The sequence below is a fragment of the Python bivittatus genome, unplaced genomic scaffold (assembly GCF_059951505.1).
Source record: "Python bivittatus isolate LINGU-HERP-01145 unplaced genomic scaffold, Pbiv_v1 ctg000080_np1212, whole genome shotgun sequence".
NCBI classification, from domain to species: domain Eukaryota; kingdom Metazoa; phylum Chordata; class Lepidosauria; order Squamata; family Pythonidae; genus Python; species Python bivittatus.
Genome location: NW_028277035.1, coordinates 47,440,492 through 47,463,994, shown reverse-complemented (window position 1 = coordinate 47,463,994; position 23,503 = coordinate 47,440,492). Strand labels below are relative to the sequence as shown.

Sequence of the window (23,503 nt, the reverse complement as noted above, 5' to 3'; positions counted from 1 at the left end):
GGCCTATAGTTTCCTGAGTCCACTGCCTCCCCCCTCCTTTTTTTCCTAAAGATTTGGAACAACACTAGCTCTTCTCCAATCTTTGCACACTTCCCCTGTACTTCAGGAATTCTCATCATTAGCTTTGAGACCATATCCACAGCTTACTTTACTCCTGGAATGTTATCAGTCCAGACCTGGGCATTTGAATTCATTCAAAGCAGCTAGGAGTTCTCTCACTAATTCCTTACCTATTTTGACCTGCATTTATTTTTTGCCCCCCAACAGTGTGGCTTCTACAGATTGACCACTTTCCTTTAGGAAAAGACAGGTGCAAAACAGGAATTAAGCAGTTCAGCTTTTTCCCTGTTGCCCGTCACCATCTCACCATCTTCTCCAACCATTTTCTTGACTGTCCTCTTCTTCTATACATACCCAAAGAAGCTTTTGTTGTTGCTGCTGCTGTTGTTGTTCTTTCTGGCATTTATTGAATCTCATTCTGAAACTTAGCCTTCCTGACCCCTTTCTTACAGATTTGGGCTATTCTCAGTCTCTGTTATTTGCCCTTCTTTCCATTGTTTAAATTTGTCCTTTTTGTTTCTTAGCTTAATCAGAAGCTATTTTTGCAGCCACACAGGTCATTGCAGCCTTTCATTTTTTTTTCCTCTTTGGTATCATTTGTGTTAGATCTTAATTATCTCATTTTTCAGAATTTCCCAATCCTCCTGAATATTTTTCACATCAGGATTTCCATCCATGGAACCTTTTCTACATTTTCCCTTAGCTTATTGAAGTTAGTTGTCTTGAAATGTAGAACATTAAGCTTACTATCTTCAGTTCTCCCTGCCTTACAATATGGTGAATTCTAGGATGACACGGTCACTCTTCCCAAAGGTCCCTTCAACTGCCACAATCTTAACCATTTCTTCCCTGTTAATAAGTATTATTTTCAGTACAGCTGATCCCCTTGTTCCCTTCTCTACCTTTTAGATTATGAAGTTGTCTGCAAGGCATATCAAGAATCTGTTGGCTCTGCCACCTGTTGGGGATTCTGATCCCAGTTGATGTCTATATTGAAACCCCTCATTCTCACAGCAGTGTATTTTCTTGACTCATCAGCCATCTAATTTGCAAAGATGTTATCTATATCTTCTACCTGTTGGATGACAGTGTCATTTTTGTTTCTTTTTCCCTTGATTTTTCACCCACACACTTTCAACAGATTTAAATCTTGTTTACACCAATGCCATACACTGTATTTCTCCATACCTTGTCTTTGTAGTCATCCTTACTTCTACCATACCCATGCACCACTTGATACGTTGCCTTTTGTTCTTTAAATTTCCCATCTACTTTCTGAATATACAAAATACACACATATACCCCAAACAACTCACCTCTAACATTGCTACAAACATTATTTATACATTTAATTATAAATACTTTTAACAACCAAGTTGTCATCACACTTTCTTGTCTCAATGATGAAGCATACACTAAGCATTCCATTTATTGTCACACCTGCTTTACTTCCTTCAATTTTATATCTGTGTAAATCATTCCACAATTCAAACTCATTCACTTTATTATACATATTCTCTAAACGAACAAATGCACAATAAACTTTCTTACTTTCATAAATTTCTCAGTGACCTGTTGAAAAGCAAAAAACTGGTCTGCACAACCCCTGTCCAGCTTAATGATCAGCCAGACATGTAGTCTTCACACATATATTACACAAGTTGCACAGCCATTCCATATGTAAACCATACCCACATTTAACACACCTACAGTTACATCCTCTATATGTGCAGCTTTACTGATTTACAGCATTTTAACATTTATCACTTCATTGCATAGTAATAATGATAGCACTGGTTTAAACTAAATTCTATCACTTTCATTGTCATACAAATCTTTAAAATACCCCCAAAAACCATTTCATTGTTTTTCTTCTTGATTTCATTCATTCTGCTGGAGACTCCTTCTTTTCATCCTCTTCCAAAATGTTTTCCTTTCCATCAAAATCATTCTGCAGTTTCTTTGCCTCATTTAAGCTTCACTGTTCCTTGCATTCTTCAAATATGTAATTTGCAACTATCTTTTTCCCTGTATACATTATACAATAACTTCCATCATTTTTTCTGCAGTCATTCTATTATATGCATTTCTTCTCATCTATAATCTCTTTCACCAAGCATCCTTTTTATATCTCCCATCAGCATAATTCTACTCACTTCAGTGCCTCTCTGTAATATGATTCTTTTTACTCTGTTCCAAACAGCTTCCACGTCATCTCTCCTTTATGTCCATTTTGCATTAATCCTGTTGGGAGATTAATCTTTTAATACTTTTTTTATACAGGCATTAATGGTTTCTCATCATTTCTCTTCTTGCAGGCATTCTACTGTTACTCTAGTTTTTCTCACTTCTTTCATTTTCTTCCATGTCTGTTTTTCCCCCAGGTCCACCCTTACATTACCAAAGCCTGGCCTGTCTCCTTCACTGTTTCATCATTATTTGTGGCCTTCACGTTTCTCTCATTCTTTTATAATAAACACTCAAATTGATGTTGCTTTTTTATTAATTTCTTTTCCATGTGTTCACAGGAATAGGCATGCTTAAACCACACATTTGAAACAAATTGTCTTTAAGTAGATACCATTAATATAATTACCATTCTTATTCATTTTGGGGTCTCTAGTGGTACTTTTCTTTGCTTTCTCATCTCATTCCCACTCATCCATTCATGTCACCTAACAGAATCATTTTATCCCTGGCTTGCATTCAATTCAGGATTTGCATAGTTTTCCCAAAACTCATCCCTGATTCTTCCCTTGTCACCATTCATTGGTGTGTGACAAGCAACTATCATCAGGTTATGAATTCCTGCTTTCATGTGTTGTCACAACAGTCTAGACCACACCAATTCATATTTTCTGACACACATGTTCTCCCTTTCATTCATAATTAAATCTACATAATCATTCATCATTTCCACTCCATAAAGTAAGACCACTTTCATTCAAATATATTATTACAGCCTTTCCCTTTCTCCTAGTTTCACAAATTCAAAACATGCCTATTTTTTTCTTTCTTTCTTTCCTTCCTTCCTTCCTTTCATTCATTAATTAATGCTCTTTACCATTTATTCCTCTAGCACTCCAAAGTGTAATCTTCCATATGCTATGTTTTAAATATAAATTTAATAAATAAATAAATAAATGGTTACCACCAGGTGACCCGTAGATTTTGGCCTCAGCCACCTATCATCTCTTTGGTCAATGAAAGCTTTTATGTAATGCTTTTTAGTAAGACAGAGTATCTTTAGTAAGACAGAGTAAAGACTAGATTAGTAGCCATATGCTGCATTTCCTGCTAATGGTAATGATAATACTGGCCAGCTTGGACACCTTTCACATTTCATATTCTACAAGAGCAACCAAACCCAGTTTTGCCCCTGCTCAAATTACAGTATTCCATTCAAATTAGGCTGTTTAATCTACAGATTATCTTGCAAATCAATATATCTGCATCCCACCAACTGAAAGGTACAGGTAGTCCTTGGTTAAGGATGGTAATTGGGACCAAAGTTTCTATAGCTAAATGAAGCGGTCGTAAAGCGTGACATCACATGACCATGCTGCTTAGTGACAGAATACATGCAGTAACTCACATACTTGGGATTCTCATATAAGATCAAATATGTTGTGGCAAACAAGATTTAAATATATAATGCTGATATTTAAAAATTAAGTCCTCTTATGTTTAGGGAACATGTATTCGAAGGTACTTTTGAACACATGTATTGCTTATGGGCTTATAGGTACAGGGAGTCCCCAGTTTAAGAACGAGTTTCATTCCCAAGGCCTGTCCTTAAGTTGAATTTGTATGTAAGGTGGAACAGTATTATTATATAATACTGTATAAGTAGTATTATGTAATTAACTCGAATTATTGTGTATTTAACTCAAATCATTTATTTAACTCCAATGTTTTTATAATAGGCTCTGTTCTTAACTATGGGTCATCTGTAACCTGGGCATTCTTAACCTGGGGCCTACCTGTATCTGGCTGGCCAATGTAAAAATATATTGCTGGGCTAGAAACCCTTTGTTCTGAAAAAACAAGATTCATCTTTTTTTAAACAAGCAAACCTGTGGTCATTATAATAACATAGTCTTTGAAAATGATTGGCATCACTAGTTTTCTTCTAATTAAGAACAAATCCTACATGATTTCTGTATCATATTTTGTCTCAGATTGCAGTTATCTTCTTGAAACAAGGTGTGGAATCTAGACTGTTAGTTGAATCATGACTAGCTTATTCTATCAACTAAAGTAGGATATAGCTAAGTTCAGTTAAGTTAGTTGCTAACCAATCTGAAATGGGATATGGCTGTGCTGTACATTGGTGCTCAATTCCATATCAGAATCAGGCATGTATCAGGAAAAATGCCTTTACATTATCACTGAGCCATACTCACAGACTGGGCTTGGGTGGCAAGGTAGCACACAGCCATTTTCCTATTTTTTTTTTTCTTCTTTTGACAGGCACAGGATAGAAGGAAGCTCTGATCTATGTCTTATTACAAAGTGATGGAATAAGTTTAAATTCTGTTGCAGTTTGTTGAATATGTGACTTGGTGTAAAACCAGATCTTTCCAAAAGTCTACATCAGAGCTATTTAAATTTCAGCTAACAGAGAATTGTTCATACATAAAATCTCTCTTAAGAATAAAATAGCATATTGTATGAGCTCCATCTGTTGCAGGAAACATGTGGATATGGACATACTCTCTGGGTCCCCAGTGTGCCTATGGCCTCTTCCTTGGCATTCACTTGGTTTTCTTCTTTTTGTTTTGTTGTTTTGTACCTGGCCATGCCCCCATAGCAGCCATTTTGTGAATTGACAAACCCCCTCCTTCATAGTCCCAGTGCCTATAACATACCCTCCAAACATGTCAAAAAAATTAACTCTGATATAATTGTATGATCTGATTTATGCACGCTTCTAAATTGTATTTGGAACATGCGTAAGTATGGGCTGATGCTGATTTACCTTTACTGACCTCAACTTTCTAGCAGCCAAATAAAAGGTAATCACATCTTGTTTAAAATATATATGTACTCACTAGCAGAAATTTTATTCTGAGCCTGACATTTCCCAGGATCCTTGCTTTGTACGCTCTGAACTTTGTCCTGACTTTGTTGTTTTTTTCCTGACTTCCTTCCCAAGTCATATGGGAAATCACTTTCCATCTCTGGTGCAGCTAATACTTAGTGTTCCTATGAATTTATAACTCACACATATCTACTAGCTAATATTTTTCTGCAGAATCGAACACAGTGTTTACACAGTGAATAAAATGCCCCGATGAGTTGGTATGTTTCCCCACTTCTATATTGATATAGCCATTTCTGATATTGCATCAGATTTTTATCCCATTTTCTCTTTTGGGTAGTTATTAGGGAGTTGTCCAGTGTAAAATGTACTGGGCATTGCTGACAGATTATGACATATACCACATTGAAAAAAGAGTGTGTGTTTGTTCCTCTGATGTGGTGGATGATGTTATTAAGTCATGTAACATCACTGGCAGAAAACATACAGTAGTACCAGACTCTTTGTTGTGCTTGCTGCAAGAGAGCAATATAGTTATCCATTTGGAAGTGATGTAATTTTTGCATACATCTAACTAAATAAAGTAGATATTAACTGAAGAGCATCTTCTTATGCATGAGAATCAGCAGATGTTAATTAGTCACTAGGGGATATCAGAGTGTTTTAAAAGATAACACGCCAAATCGGCCCAAATTAATTGAATTCAATCTTTTATTCCTACAGTGACCAACCAGATGTTTCTGAGAATCTGTAACTAGGCTACAATCACACTATCACACCATTCATGTTCTTCAGCAACTAACATCAGGGACAAACTGATATTAACATAATTATATAGGTATCATGATTGATAGCCTTTGATAGCCTTATCCTTCATGAATTTGTCTAATTGTCTCTTGTAGCTATCCAGCTTTGTACCCATTACACATTTTGATAAAGATAAGTATGTATTGTATTACAAGCCTAATATCAGAAAGAGTCTGATAGCACCTTTTTATTTTAAGGTATAAGCTTTCATGAGCTGCAGCTCACTTCATCAGATGCATGGAGTGGCTTGACTGATGTGGTATTAATATTTCCTCTAGACTGGAGTTCTAAAGCCCACCAATTTAATTTGGGTTAGGACTGGGCAAAGAATATATATATGCCACTTTTTATAACTAAATTTTATTCTGTATATTAAATAAAACAAACAAAACAATATGTATAAATCAGTATCGTTTCATTAGGAATAAATTTAAAAATCTATTTAGAAAGTTTTTTATAGGAATGATGAGCTTGCTTACTTTTGCATAATTCCTAAAATTCCTTAATTTTTCATTCCACATTTGCACAAGTAAGATGTTGCAAATGGATTCAGTATGCTCATAGTCTTCTTAATTATTTGTGCTCATTTTGCACAAATCGAAAATTCAGAAGAAGACTTTATTTTTAAAGAAGTATCAGGAGAATAATCTTTGCACTCAAGAAAATGTTCCATTTAGAGGGACTATACATTTAAAATAAAAGCACTGAGCTTCACTAACAGATACTCCAAAATTTATGGACAGGCTACTGTTGTATACCACACTAGCAGAAATGCCGGAGACATGTAAACATTTCCAAGAAATGTTGAATCCAACTTTCAGTTGTTAGTGGATGACCGCTATTCAGTAAGTGTGTCACATGTTCAATAGTTGTCAGCCATTACATTCTGCAGAATTGAAAGTTTTACCCATTTCAGTTTTAATATAATATAATATAATATAATATAATATAATATAATATAATATAATATAATAATATATTTCAATTCAAATCAGCTAGATCTACCAGATCACCCTAATCATATTTTTGTTAACTTTCTCAGAATATTCATAAAAATTAATGCCGGGGTGTAAAACCCATAGCATTCCATATTTTGTTAAACTACAACTTACAGTAGACCACTTGAGGCATGACTGGATTACTGAGACATTATTGTGTAGAAGGTAAATTTATTCTTTTTTCTGTAAGACTTGTCCTTCCATGGGCTTGATAATTTTGTCTTCATAATGTGTTTCCTTGAAAGTAACAGAGCACTGGCAAATTTGAGAGATCTTTTGCAGTTTAGAGTTTAGAGTTGGACTTCATTATCCATGAAAAATGGAGTTGCCAAAAACATTTGGATCTTCATTCTGCTGCAGACCTTTTTCAAATAATTCCTTGGAAAATCAGCCTGTCAGCCCAATTCTGTAGAAGCTTTCAGAGAAATTGTTCTTGTTACACCACATTTGTCACAATCTTGTTGACATCCTGAGATTCATCAATATGCTTCCTATTCTCTGGCCCATTCCTGTCAAGTCTGTGGCGAATAACAGGGCTGTTAATTGACTTCAAACTTGGGTCATCAACATAATGTCTATCTGTGCCTTCTGATTTTAGAATTTACATATTTTTTTTACTTTTAATTAAACTTCAACATTCTACAGATCAAAAAACCAAGCTTAATTGTGATCCCCTTCCCAGAATAATAATATAAAACCAAAAATCTTGACAGCCTTACAATAAGAATCTGTACTGGTGAGAAGATTTCTTGCAAAGAAACAAGTATTTCTTTTGCAAAACATGCAGTTAAGAAATTCGTATTAGTCTTTGGGTTTATGATTTTTGTGATGAAACCAGCTATTGTTCAGAGCCTGAATTTTGGCTTTACTAAAAATGTTTATTACATAAAGAACCAATCCAAGTCAGTCCAAAGATAAGTTCATGGTGGCTGGTGATGGTCCAGTGAAATAGTGCAGGTGATGTGAAAAATCAACTAAACTTGCCTAACAGTTACATTTGTTATATTCTCTTGGGTTAAAAAAAAAAATTGGAAAAGACACAAGGTTCACAATGTATTCACCACTTCCTTTTTGAGGAATTATTTAAGTAAGAAATCTGCAAAATGCTGATCCAACTATCTTTAAGCTAGAATTTTAGAAGCATTCAGAAACAAAAACTGTTTCTAAAACTTGTTTTTCTGGTGTTATCCTAGTGTTAATTCCTGCTTATCTGGTTGTAGATTGCTGGTGAAAAGGAGTTCTGGTCTTTTTGTTTCCTTTTCAGCTTTTTATTGTCTCTTTTGAATGGTGTGTAAATGTTGTTTATCTCCATGTGCCTGTTTATGGCTCACTTGTCTGAATCCCAAGCTTCCAGGAATTCCCTCGAGTTTTTGGATTGAACTTGGTCTAAGATGCTGACCATTTCCCAGTTGAAACTATGGTTGGGTCTGTCCATGTGTTATGAGGTTAAGTAGTTTTCATCATATCTTCTGACTGCTAGTTGGTGTTCATGGATGTGCTCTGCTAGTCTTCTGGCTATCTGTCCTACATAGTGGTTATTACAGACCTTACACTGTATGTTGTAGATGACTCCTGTTTTTTCTTCTTGGGCTACTGGGTCTTTTGGTTTGCTTAAGACGTTTTGGAGGGCTTTAGTTGGTTTGTATGCTACTGTGATGCCATGTGGTTGTAATAGTTTGTTGGTTATTTCTGAGATGTTCTGATGTATGGCAATATTATACTTTTCATAGCTTGTGTTGGTTGTGCTGTAGTGGGTTGAATAGACAGGCACTTCTTGATAAAGTTGTGTGGGTATCCATTTTGTTGAAAGATGTTGTATAGGCAGTCTGTTTCCTTTTTCTGGTGCTCTGGGTTGCTACAGTGTGTTTGTGCTCGTCTGAATAATGTTCTTACACAGCTTCTCTTGTGAGAGGTTGGGTTGTTACTTTGGTAATGTGGGTTGGTTAGTGTGGGTTGTTTTTCGATAATCTTGTTTATAATTGGCTGTTGTTTCCTCTGCTGATGTGGATATCCAGGGAAGGGTAGTGTGTTGTTTTCTTCTTCCCTTGTGCATTTTATACCTTTGAAGATGTTGATTGTTTCAAGTGTCTTCTCCATTTCCTTTTTTATTATGATGGTGTCATCTACATACCAGATCCATATTTTTGGTTGTATGTGTGGGAGTGCTATAGTTTCTAGACGCTGCATTACAATCTCTGCTATGAGTCCTGAGAGTGGTGATCCCTTGGGTGTTCCTCTGATTTGTTGGTATATTTGTTCATCAAACTGAAAATCGGTAGTGTGGCAGAGGTTGATGATGTCCATGATTCTGGGTATTTTGATCTTAGTGTATTTGGTTAGGTTGGGTGTGTTGTGTAGTACTGCTGCCATGGATTCTTTTGCTAGTTCTGGGTCCATGGATGTAAATAGTGCTGTGACATCAAATGAAACTGTAATTTCATTTTCATCTGTTTTTAGGTCTTTGATTTTCTGGAGGCACTGTAGTGGGGAGCTGATAGAATATTCGCTGCCCTCTGTAAGATGTCCAAGCCCAGAGACAAGCTTGTCCTTCATGCTCTTCCTGTAATGTGATATATGCCATCATCTGCCAAAAATGCCCCTCTGGATTCTATGTAGGATAAACAAGTCAGACTTTGTGCAAAAAAAATTAATGGACACAAGTTGGCTTCATGCATCATTCTTCTTGAGCAATTATATTAGTTCACTCTGCATTTACACCTTTTCAACTAAACTGGTAGCCTCAGATACATGGATGGGACAAATTCAGTTGTTTCTTATGGATTTGGGAGACCTAATCATTTGTTTCTTATATCAGATCTTGTTATACCAAACTGCTAAAAGAGACATGACACTTTTTTTTTTAAAGGAAATTGTTCAAAAAATTTAGTATTTAAATTCACATGCCCCTTTTTTTTTAGCTGGAGGATAGCTCTTTTACTATTATATATTTGGTTTCAATACTATGATTTCAGAAATAAAATTAAGGGAGCATAGTTCCAGAAAGAAATTTTTGTTGCAATGACCCCATCTGTTATCATTCCATATGTCAAAACAAGATGAAAAGCACATCCATGTTATCAAGACACGCACGGAGATTGATTTTTTTCTGTCCCCCAAGAGCCTCATCTTTCCAGATGGTATAAAAGTTAACTGCATAGAGTCTTCAAGAGCCAGCTCTCTAAAGTTGCAACAATTTATCTTTGAAGCAAATGATCATATAAATACTACAGTAAAATGTGATAGTCAAACACTGTTTTTCCTTTTGTGTTTGTTCTTCATCTACTAGTTTGCTTGTGTGGCTTTTGGGGGGTTATGTATATATAGAGAGAGAGAGAATAAGAGAGACAGAGAGCGTGCACGTGCGCACTATAGAGAGAGTTCCTCTTGCTAGAAGCAGTTAATGGAACAGATTTTCAGATCTAAAATACTGAAATGCATTATGGATTTGTGTAGATTGACAGTGAATGGCCATCTCTAGGTTCAGGAGAGTAAGTTCTAAAGTTTTTTATATATAATTTTTAAAAGGGTAGGGGTTTACCCCAGGGTTCTTCTAGAAAATGCCTTATGAAGAAATGCACTAAAGCTGGTTGCTAGATGTCTGAACAAATATTGAATAAATGCCAAATGATGCTTTATAATGTGGATCAGTAATTCTTATTAATAAGTGCAAAACCAAAGATTGACAAATTTCACTTACCCATCCCTTAGAGTCTATGTACTCATCTTTCCAGGAATATGCAATCACCATTTTCACAACAGTCCAAGCTCATTATATGTAAAGTTGTTCATAGAAACATTCAAGGATTTTTGGAATATATTTTAACAACCTATTAACATCTTAAAGTTCTTCTCAGGAATGTGGTTGAGCATTGTAATGATGTCTAACCAAAAAGAAAATATCAGCGAACATGACCAAAGCATATGCATGAGTATTCCTGCAAATTAAGACACAGTTAATGAAATTAAATTAAGACACTGGGACCCCCATGCTGAAATTCACCCATAGCTATGGAAGTTTACTGGGTGACTTTGGCCCAATCACTCTCTCTCAGCCCAATCAATATCACGAGGTTCTGTTGTAGAGAAAAATTAGAGGAAGGGGCGCTATATATGTTGCCTTGAGCTCCTGAAGGAAAGATGGGATATAAATCTAATGAACAAACCATCTGAACATCCTACTGAGGAGTTCATTAAACCTAAAAAATGACTTTTTGTTGGATTAACCTAGATTTTAAATCATTAGAATCATACACATTTTAAAACCTGAGCCCACTGATTTTGTGGAGACTCCAATTAAAGGCAAAGTAGAAGCTTCTGGCTTAGGACAGCCAAACCAAGAGTTTGATAGACCTTCAACATGTAATATAATCTAGATATGTGAAATACCACAGCAGGTGGCAGCACCTAGCTGACCCTACTATAACACTGCAGGCCCTGATAGGTCAAGTTTTTTTTTAAGGGTAGCCTTTGTACACAAGAAATATTCCAGCAGATGGATATAACTGGATACAATCCTATGCTATTTTAGTAGTACAGTAGTAGTTTTATTAATTATGCACTTATAACTAAGTGGAGTACAGGCATAGATTAAAACAGCAATTGATACAATAATGTATTACAATCAATTATAACATAAATAAAATAAGGACCCTCTAAACTAAAACATTCATGACATATAATACTATTGACCTCTACACATTCAAAGTGACAAATAAGAATTCATTTATTTCACAGCAACTTCACAGGAGCCAATGTAAAAGAAGCAGTTTAAGGCTTTTTAAAACTTTAAGTACTCTAATCAAATTCCCAGTGAAATCCTGGCAGGAATCTATTGCAGAGAAATGGAGCTCCTAAGTGTAAACGTGGCTATTCTAGCATGCAGTAGACTCAAGTGACACTGGGACAAATGCACAGGCACCACCAGCACAAGAGCCACCAGCAGGGCTTTCAAATAACCAGTGTACCTATATGCAGGGCACAATGGATCAACACCATCAATTTGTTGTGGTATCTTTCTCAAAGTTCCAATTTAACAATTGTGATTGTTAAAAGTAGGGGCAAAGTAAGGAAGATCCAGAGTAGGAATATTCTGGACACGAATCAAAGGATGGAACGAAGTCTTGGTAACCCAACCAACAGGCTGCTACAATAATTCAAGTGTGACACAACCAGGGGACAAACCAAGAGCTTGGCTATCTTGGTAGTAAGAACCACTGGATTCTGCAAACATTCATTCCGTAGAAATAGCAGAATTTCACATTTTTTCCCATTTTTTCCCCCAATCTGTATGGAAAATTATGGATCATGGTATCTTTCTGGGCCAGCTTTGGAGATTAGGAGTAGAAGGCACTATATTATGGTGATTCTCCTCCTTTCTCAAGGGCCAGTTCTATTTGATGTTGGGTTGGGGAGAGATCGAGCACAAGTCCCCTGCTTTGAGGGATGCCTCAGGGCTCTTGCCTCTCTTGGCTCCTATTTAACATCTACATGAAGCCACTGGGTGAGGTTATCAATAGCATAGAATGTGGTATCAGGGTGCTGATGGTACCCAGTTGTACATATCCACCTTGAGCTGACCAAGCAATGGCTATGAGGATCTGGATGGGGACAACAGGTGTTGACTCAAGCACAGGAAGACTGAGTGGCTGCAGTTTTTAAGACCCCCATGTTCCAGAGATTTTCCATCTTCAATTCTGCCTAGGGGTGCACTTCCTAGCCACCAGAATTGGTGCGCAATTTGGGAGTCCTCCTGGACTCACAGCTCCTACTTAAAGAGCCGGTGGCAGCCATGGCTTGGGAGGGCTTTGCACAGGCTCATCTTGTGCAGCAACTGTGCCCATACCTGGACTAGGAGGCCTTGCTCATCGCAACTCATGCCTTAGTCACCTCCTGTTTGGATTACTGTAATGCACTGTATATGGGGCTACCCTTGAAGAGCATTCAGGTGCAGAATGGAGCAGCACAGCAGTTTTTGGAATTTCTTGTTATGCTCATATACCACCATTGCTCTGCATGCTGTATTGGTACCCAGTAGGCTTTCAAGTGTGATTCAAGGTGCTAGTTATCACCTATAAAGCCCTACATGGCATAGGGCCAGACTATTTGTGGGACCACTTCTTATTGCTGCTCACCCCCCCCCCCCATCTAATACAGAGTGTGTGTTCCATGATCCTTCCATCCAACAGTGTCATCTTGTTGGATGCCAGAGTTGTGCCTTCTTAGTGGCAACACCTGCCCTATGGAACAGAAGGCTCTGAAGACCTGACTGTTTCCCCAGGCCTTTGGGCCATAAAGTTAGGCAAGGTCTGCTATTGTTGATAGGTTTTCTTTTTGTGATTGGGGTTTATTATTTTAACCTTGGGCACCATGGGTTTCATTTGTGATTTTTGTTTTAATCTCTGTATGCCGTCCAGAGGCACTTTTATGAGATGGTTGGTCATATAAATTGTTTAAATAAATAAATAAAATTAATTAAAGGTTTTAAAGATAGATTTTGTTGGTTTGGACTCCTAAGTTCCTCATGACTGGGGAGATTTGAAACTGGCAGCTCTGAAACTCAAAGTAAAAAACAGGAAGAGACAAGATAAGATGATCAGGGTAAACACAATAACATCTGATGGCTAGTGTGGGTCTTCCGGGCTGTGTGGCTGTGTTCTGGAAGTTTTGTTTCCTAACGTTTCGCCAGCACCTGTGACCGGCATCTTCAGAGTGCAGGGGCACAGACAGGAGCAGTTTTCTCTGTGCCCAGGATGATGTGACTCTTTTGTGGGTATTTATAGAGATCTGAAGGGGGGGAGTGGGGAGGTGAGATGGGGGCAGAAGACCCCAAAGACACCCTTTGGGGGCAGAAGACACCAAAACAAGCAGCCATTTGTTAACCCAACCCCCCCCAACCCCTCCTAACCCACCCAATCCCCCCCCTTCAGATCTCTATAAATACCCACAAAAGGGTCACATCATCCTGGGCACAGAGAGAACTGCTCCTGTCTGTGCCCCTGCACTCTGAAGATGCTGGTCACAGGTGCTGGCGAAACGTTAGGAAACAAAACTTCCAGAACACGGCCACATAGCCCAGAAGACCCACACCAGCCATCATATGCTGGCCATGAAAGCCTTCGACAATACACAATAATGTCTGTTTTGTCCTTGTTCAGTTTAAGATAGTGGGAGCACATCCAATCTGAAATCCTGCCTAAGTACAGTAGTTGGAAAGAAATGCCTACATTGTATTATTCAGAGTGGGAACAGATGAATACATCTGAAAAATGTCAACATATATGTGATGGTTGAATTTAGAATACAAAATCAGAGAGCTAGGAGTCTATAAAAAGAATAATAAGGAACCCAGTGACCCCAAAAGAATGCCTATTGATAATGAGAAAGATCAAGAAACAGAACAGTTCCATGAAACCAAGAATGTTTAATAAGATAGATAAGACTGAAACCACTGAAATGCTGTACCTGCAATGCCAAGGGAATTTAATTATGACAATTGTGATGTCTGGTGGTCCAAGGTATCAAAACTTGCAGATTGTTTGAGCAACACTAATACCAATAGTGGCTCACTTCAGTGACAGTAGCATGATTTCCCATGTCCTTTGAGGATGATCTTTAGTCTTGTGATAGGGAGTAGCTACTGTTCCATGGGCTACGTGTCACAGCCTAGAATAGAGACAGTGCTCAAAGCTAATGGAAAGAAGATGTCGAAATAAGTGTCTTTTACAAAGTGAGAAAATTGTTGATACACCTTCATTGTCTGGGAGAAGTGAATTTAAAAAGTAGATGAGTACTCTGGTAACAATATCCATTGCTTTAACAAAATGTCAGTCTTCTATGTCAAAATAGTATTTGAATGTTTTCCTTTTTAAAAAGTTCAAATTTTATAAAACAGACAGCACAAGACTTTGTAGAGTTTTAAAAAATATAAATATGCTTGCAAATGTAGTGTTTGTATGGAATGCTTTCAAAGCAAATACTCAAGGTCAGATAATTGCTTATTGAGTCCTGGAAAGAGGAATTTTACTGTTAGAACAGTTCTTACTACAGAGATGCCATCTGGATTATGCTCATTTGTCTCATAATAGCTATGCTGTTCCTGCATGAAATTCACATCTGGGAAGGCTCTCAAGTAATCTTGTAATCATATTCCAATTTGCACATAGGACATTAATCAAATCATACTTAAACTGCAGATACTGAAAAAATTCATAGTACGTTATTGCCTGTTATACTAACAGGTTTAGGACAGGAGATATTAAAAGCCCAAAGACTAGAAATAGAATGAGATATTCAGAAACATCCATTTGTAAGCATGAAGATTTTTACAAGTTTGTGAACATATTTCATCTGACTGACTTCCTAAAACAGATGCTATGTGTGAGTTTCTCCAACCTTGTTTTCACAAGTATTGTCAAATGTATCTTTTCTGAAAGTAATGTCTTGACACTTCCACATGGTAACAGAAGACTTCTCACAAGTTCATAGGCAGAAAGCTAAGATTATATCAAAATGACATCATGATGCAAATTCTGCTCTTATATTTTTGCATCCCAATGTCTGATTGTGGATTTTCTGTCATGATGCACATTATATCACTTGCCTCCCCACCCCAAGGTTAACTGTGAACAAGACTGAACCAGTCAGTTTATAAAGGATGTTGCAAACCATCAGTACATATATTAAAGAGGCCACAAAAAAATTGGGGGAAATTAAACAAGCACATTTTGATGTTTGATTACAGTTCTGTTCTGGCCAGTCAAGATACAAGCAAAGACTATTTGGAATGTACATACTGAGGAAAAAGCAAGCAAGGCAGGCATTTTCTCTGGTAAAGATGGCATTGTGCCCTAGCACCATGTGATTGGCATTAGACATTGCTTTCAAATGAGCATATCTCCTATTCAGCAGTTACAGCCCAATAAGCAGTCTCCTTCTTAAAAAATAAGGCTTTTATCTTTACAGGCAGCAGAGCAGCTGCCAAAGAAAGGTGATGCACTGGGATACAGAAGCTCTTTCAGGCTTTTTCATTTGAAGCATGGGAGACCTCAATCTTTTTTTGCCCTGCTCTTTCTGCCAATAATTGTCAATGGCTGTGCCCTGGAGATTAAACCCATGTGGCACAAAAATATCAAAGCTGAGATAAAAATTCTAAAGTTTGTTAAAAGAAAATGTTAATTAAAATTCTGGGGCAAAAATATGAGTGAATGATTCAAGCATAACTTTGAAGTTACATGAACTGCCTTGATTGCTTATTTTATTATAAAATAAAGAAATGAATCCATACATTTGTTCTAAAAATAAATGGATACAAGTCAATGGACTAGATATTCCAGAGATCTTTTCTGAAGTTAAATGAAAGGAAATACTAGATAAATATCAAAATCCTTTGAAAATATTCCCAACTTCCTGTAACATACACTGACATACTTATGTACCTACCCTTTTTCACACACTGCAGAACTAACAGATGGTGACTCCGATGTAATTTCATTTTCACAGACTAAACATGTGAAATGTCTTTACTATCTTATTTTGTCTCCTTATCTTCAGTCTTCTTTCTCTTCTTATTTTCCTTAGATTGCAAGTTCATCTGTCATTACCGATGCCGCGCTCTAATCCGACTTGATTGCAGGGGTCCCAGATATAAAAATGAGCAGAATGAAGGAAATGAGCAGACAATAGAAAAAGACACCAATGTGGTAAGAAACAGTGTTGAATAGTAATACAATAAGGGGGTTTTTTTGCATGGATATATTGGAATGGCAAAGAACATTCCAAAATAAGGCAAAAGATCCAAGAATCAATCCTTAATATTCTCTAGATAAAGGGTTTCATGTAGCAAGCAAGTTACTTCTAAGATCACCAAAAGTCAACACTAGACTGAATGGGTCAGTGGTCAACTTAATAAAGTTACTCTATATTGCACTATGTGCTTTCTACTATGCAAGTAACTAGAGCATAGACTCCAGCAACTCCTCACCATTGGTCATGGTGCCTGGAGCTGCTGGGAACACTAGTTTTGCAACATCACAGATTGCTACTGGTTTATAAGTACTTATAAACATTCCTAGTAACAAGCTTAGTAATACCACTCCAGCAAGAGAGAGAGAAAGAGAAGGGGGGCTATTATTTACATGGCCCATTACTATAAATAATCTAATGTTCCTCTATCTGGATGAATTTTCCTAAAACAGAGGGGAAAGCTTTATTTTACTCACAACATACACAATAATAATCCTGTATTTTCAGTACAATCTGAGGCTTGGCAAAAGGCGGAAGAGATCATAAATGTGTCAGTATGGGTTTGGAAGATCCAATTTCATCCAGTGATGGCAGTACAGCTGGAGCTTGATGCTCCCAAAATGACCCCAGGGACAGGGACTCGCAAAAGAACAAGCACCTAGACAGGCAAGACCCCATCAGACCAGCTGCGAAGCCTCACTGCAATGAACACTTTGTCATGTTTCGGAGCTACAGAACCGTATCACTTAGCAACATCATTCATACAGTATTCCTAGAAGAGAATAGATTATTTAGCACCCATTACAGAAATATCTTAAAAGCCCAGCTGGCTTGGTATCTCTTTCAGTTTCAGACAAGGGAAGCAGCACTGCTTTACTCAGACTTAATTGCTTGGGAAACACTGCCATTTCAGAAGGCAGGTTTGGAATTGCTTTTTAAAATTCTCCTTCTGTACAGGAACATTGTCATAGCAGGTAAGAGGTTGGTTAGATTTTTGTCCCTTATGTACTACTTTGGTCCTACTATACAGTTCTTACATAAGGAGCATTCAAATGTACTATCAATGCCTGCAGTCTGAAATGATGATCCCTCTTCTCTCTTGCCATAAAACTGAGACTACTTAGTTCTGTGGTGTGTAGTCCAACCAGCTCTTCTGATCTTGGCCCTTATTTATTATCATAGCGGTTAAGGTGCTGGCCTAAAAACCCAGAGACTCTGAGTTCCAGGCCTCCCTTAGGCATAAAAAACAGCTGGGTGACTTTGGGCCAGTCTCTCTCTCTCTCAGCCCAACCCACCTCACAGGGCTGTTGTTGGAAAAAATAGGAGGCAGGAGTATTAGATATGTTTGTCACCTTGAGATAGATAGATAGATAGATAGATAGATAGATAGATAGATAGATAGATAGATAGATAGATAGATAGATAGATAAAAGGCAGGATAAGAATCTAATAATGAGTTTCCACTATGCAGTGTATCACAACATTCTACAGACTGCAAAATTGCTACGTTAGAAATGGGATTCCTTTCTAGTTTCTCTCTCAATCCTACAGTTGGTAGACAAAAAAAGTTGCCCTGCGGGCCTGATTCTTGTCCCTAGCAAGCAAAAAGGAAAATCAGTTCGCTTAAAGAAAATAAGCAAGTTTAGTGCCGCCGACCATGCGGGAGGGGGTTGGGAAAAAAAAGACTCGCTATTCCGGGAGGGCTGGAAAAGCGCGCTGAAGACAAAGCCAGTAAGCGTGACGCAACTCGCGCGCGGCTACTTGGACGATGAAATCACCGCGGCCGCCCGCACGAGGAGAAAACGGGCGGGGTTCTTGGGCCGGGAAGAGGCGGAAGGGCTCCCCCCGTCACCCAATCAGCGGGCGCGCGCGGCTGCTGTCTACGTTTCAGTCCCAACGGCTGCCGGAGGGCGTGCAAAAAGAGGCGGCGCTTCCTTCGCCACCGGCCCCTCCTCCAAAGCCGGGGCTGTTGCCACTTTCGACGCGCGCCTGGCAGAGGGCGAGTGGGAGCGTTCCGGTGTCCAGTTAGGTCTGGCGGCCAGCGAGGGTCGAAGCGGAAGCCGAAGGCTCAGCCTCCTTAGCGGTGTCGATTCGAAGGGGCTCCCCTAGTTCCTCAGGAGGAGGAGGGGGTGTGGGAAGAATTAACTCCCGTAGCTCGAGTTCTCGGGATCAGCGTTAAGTGCTCGTCGCGCGGGGGAATTTTGTGAGTTGGTCGAAACTCCCCAAGCGTGGGACAAAGGAGTCCGGGAGTGGGGTCGGATCGGATCCTCTGAGGAACGGCAGTGCGAGAGGAAGCTCCCTGTCCGGCCGTCCCCCGCCGCCGCTCCTCCTCCTCTGGAGAAGTAGGGCATGAGGGAAAGTGACGCGGCGGCCACTCCATCCTTCGAGATGACCTGGAGCAGCACTACGAGCAGCGGCTACTGCAGCCAGGAAGACTCAGACTCGGAGCTGGAGCAGTACTTCACGGCCCGAACCTCTTTTATCCGCAAACCCCACAAGGAAAAGGTGAAGGGCGCACACAACCTGCTCTCCCTATCCCAAACGCGGCTCTCCTCCCACCCAGGAACCTCCGAAAAGGCTGGTGGTTACAGTGCTTGTTGCGCTGCTATCCGTTGTGCAGTCGGTATTTTACTGTGAAGAGAATCGAGCAACACGGGGATATTGTTTTGGCTTGCGGGGCCGATAGTACCTATTGCATTTCTTACTCGCTCGTTTATATCCTTTACGTGTAATATGGGTGAAAGTTTGTTTCGTTAAATGAACTTTACCGACCATGATCCCCCCCCCCCCGTGTGTTCACTACAGTATTCTAGTTAAGCCACAATATGGCTTCAGACTTCTGTGCTGTATAGCAGCAATTGTTCTCTAAAACCAATATCTGAACCCAGCCATGGTTCTTTAGGGGTATTTTATTCTATGGCTTGTGTGTCTCTTTGAACCCAATCAGTATGGTTTGTTTAACAAACCATGTCATAATATCTATATATAACAGCCATAGAGTACATGTTTGTGTTTATTTGCTGCTGTCTAGTTTCTGTTAGTTGGATGAACATATTATCACTTTGTATTCTTTGATAAGAATAGAAATAACCATATTTGTTTCCTGTCCTGTAAGTTACATGCATAGCAGTAAACTAAGGAAAGCTTCTTAGTTTGTATGGTACAGTTTGGTTTGTATGTTTTTGCTTTTCTTCTGTGTGCTAATACAATTACTCAGATCTTTCACCTATCAATAGAATTCACTAGAAACAGGAAAAAGGAAACTAAAAGTAATGACAGATAAGAAATTACATCTTAAAATAGTCTATGTCTTGGAGATCTGACCATAATGTAGCTTTAATGAACTTCATTCAATAACTAGTGAATACTGTACTCATTTAAGGACTAGATGGAATCATTGCATGGTTGCATTACATTGCATTATGTAGTGGCATAATGATCATTTGTTCAGTTTATGCAGGTTAAACTGTAGTTGGTGCATGGTTCAGAAATCCAACCTAGCCACTTTGTTCTAAAATGTTTTCTGTTAATGGGTTAAGTTTGTTGAGGGAGGATTGGAATGAAGGTATCTTTGGTTATGTGATGCTACCAAATGAAGATTCCAAAGATTATTCCTTTAGATTATTTCTAGTTTATAAAGAAGCAGCTGACAAGATCTGTAGGCTTTCATATATCCAGAGATAAAAGTGGTATGGAAGCTATTGACACTGCCATTTGTAGTCTATATTTGCTCTTTGCTTAGCTCTGTCCTGTATTCTATTGTGCTTAAGCTTGTAGGAGATACTTTCAGAGTATAATTTATTGAATTAGAGGTTTTAGGGCACATCTTTATAGGACACAGTATGTTCACATAAACATGTAATATGAAGCAATACATATTCTTGCTACACTTTCTTTACAGACATTAATTGAGGCTAAGGGGGGCATCACAGTATAGAGAATTATTTTTTTGGACTTGGGTAGGAAATTTAGCAGAATAATAGCTTTTTAAAATTTTCTTCAGCTTAATGTTGTACACAGAACAAAATATCTAGTTTATCTAAATACCCAGCAAAAGCAGCTGTGATCATCGGAATTTAAGGTGCGTTGTAAGACAGTGGCTTGTCTCTAACCTTGCACTAACCCATGATAAGATGATCTTGTGCATGACTTAGTGTGTGATGTATTTGCCCAATCAGACTTGTGGTTTAAAATATGTGAATGAAGCCAGTTTGAGCTTTTTGCATGATAGTAACTGAAGCCTTCCATATAAGGGAAGATAATGGTGTTTATTTCTGGAGGCAAAAAACCATTTAATTTTGCCTTAGCTTTCAATGGATCCTTTCATTTATTTGCATTGGCAATCAATAACAGACAGCAAAATTATCTGTTCATTATATATATATATATATATATATATATATATATATATATATATATCTTCATTCTTTAAAAGTTATATAGAGTTAATAGGCACCTTTGAGAGACATATTTAATTGGAAGATAAGAGACAATAATTATAATTAAGGAAATATAGCGCAGAGTTGTAATATAGTCTGCCTGCATTAGACAAAGAGAAGGTAAAGAGGGAAGAAGTTGACAATAAGTATATAATTCCTGTTAGTGCCCAGATCTAGTAGCAAGTCAGTCCTGAGAAGTGGAATTGGCAACTCTGAATCCATCAGTGAAGCATCTGTAACCAGTGTGAAGTTTTTCACATGATCAAATGTCTTATATGAAGTTAATTTTGTGAATCTCCACCAATATGACTTGTTCCTTTCCAGAAAGAACATGCCTATCTTGTCTGACCCTGTACTAGATAGAGGTAATAAATTCAAGGTAATTCCTTGAAAGAGGGGATGGTTCCATCGGCTCTTAAGGAGGTGATGGTGTGCCTCTCAGTGGCCTTCAGTACCATGGATCATGGTATCCTTCTGGACTGGCTTTGGGAGTTGGGTGGGCGGCACTGTTTGCACTTGTTCTTTTCCTTCCTCTGGGGTCAGTTCCAGTCAGTGTTGATGTGGGGGAGAGATTCAGCCTGCACTCCCAACTTTGTGGAGTGCCCCAGGGCTCTCTCTTCCCCTATTTAACATCTACATTAGGCTGCTGGGTGAGGTGATCTGATGGTTTGGGGTGAGATATCAATATGCTGATGGTACCCAGCTTTATATCGCCACCCTGGGCCGCCTGAGTGATGCCGTGGATATCCTGTCCCAGTGCCTGGAGGCTGTAAAATTCTGGATGGGTGCAATGATTCAACCTAAGCAAGACTGAATGGCTTTAGGTATTTGGGCCCTCTGATGATAAGCTTTTTCCATCGTTGGTCCTGGCCTGGATGGGGTGGCACTGCCCAGATGGATCCGGTGCGCAATCTGGGGTCCTCTTGGACTCAGAGCTCCTGCTAGAAGAGTAGGTGGCAGCTGTGGCTGGGAGGTCCTTTGCACACTTTTAGGTTGTGCGCCACTTGTGCCTGTTCCCGGACCAGGAGGCTTTGCTCACAGTCACTCATGCCCTCATGACCTCTTGTCTGGATTACTGTAATGTGCTCTACATGGGGCTGCCCTTAAAGAGCATTTAGAAGCTTCAACTGGTGGAGAATGTGGCTGCATGGGTAGTAAATGATGTTGGATATTTGACAGTAAAACCATCGCTATGTCAGCTGCATTTGTTGCCAGTGTGCTCCCAGGTGCAATTCAAGGTGCTGGTTGTTACCTTTAAAGCCCTTCATGGCTTGGGACCGGGTTACCTAAGGGACCATCTTCTCCCAGTTGTTTCTTCCTGTCCAGTTCAGTCCAGCAGGTTGGGTATGTTATGGGTCCCATCAGCCAAGGAAAGTTGGCTGGTGGGGACTAGGAGGCTTGCCTTCTCTGCCATAGTCCTTGCCCTCTGGAACATTCTCCCTTCAGAGATTAGGATGACCCCAACCCTGTTGGCCTTTCATAAGGCCGTGAAGACCTGGTTATGTGCCTGAGCCTGGGGCCCCAAGTGTGTTAAGAGCCCAGTTTCTTGGCTATATCAACATCTATGGCAGTATTTATATTGGTGACCATATATATTTATTTGTATTGTTTTAATTGTTTTACGTTTTTATGGTTGTATGCCGCCCAGCGTCACTTGTTGAGATGGGTGGCTGTAGAAATCAAATAAATAAATCAGAAGTTCCTATAATGAGTCTAAAAGCTATAGATTAACAAAGGGCAGGAATGTATGGGGTTTTTATTAGTGCCCTTATCTCTGTTTTTCAGGGTATGGAGATAATATGGTATTAAACTTTTTGCTGAGATCAAATAATGAACTCTGAATATCCATCCTGAAAGAGATCAAGGGAGTTGGGGTACAGAGGATGACATTCTCCGTAGCAGTCTTCTCCCTCTGGAACAGATTGCCCCCAAGGCCAGATTGTTCCACCTTGGATATTTTTCCATAAAATGGTAAAGAAATTAAGAAAGCTTTCTTATGAAGAAAGCTGAACTGTGTTATAGTATTGACAAGGAAATTAGCATTCTCCTAAGGTTTGGGTTTTTTCTTGGAGGGAAAAAATGAATTACAAGAAGGCAGAGATTATATGGCTTAGAGTTAAAAGAGCAAGAAAATAGCAGAAGTTGATAATGATCTTTCAACTGTTTGAAGCTCAACAGTTGTCAAGGTGTTTCTATAATCCCAAGCACAAAACACAAAGTAAAACAACTGAGGATTCCCTTGCAGGGAAAAGGATGCAGAATGGCTATTCCATTGCTGACATAGATGAACTTGGAGTGAAGTAAGAGGGAATTACTACTCCAAGTTCATCTATTTCCTTGCAGTGGAGGGAGCTTGAGTTGCTACAATATTTTGTGGATAAAGAATTGATTAAGCTTCTAACAGAATGAATGGA

General features: G+C 38.8%; 1 protein-coding gene across 2 annotated transcripts in view; it reads left to right on the top strand.

The window, feature by feature from the left end:
- Positions 1-23,503, top strand: part of RASSF1 (Ras association domain family member 1) — a 43,788-nt gene that overhangs the window by 3,951 nt on the left and 16,334 nt on the right. For both annotated transcript variants that reach the window (XM_025166714.2, XM_007420666.4), the window contains exon 2: positions 16,486-16,607. In XM_025166714.2, coding sequence (XP_025022482.1) covers positions 16,486-16,607 — 122 coding nt within the window. The remainder of the gene's footprint in view (positions 1-16,485; positions 16,608-23,503) is intronic.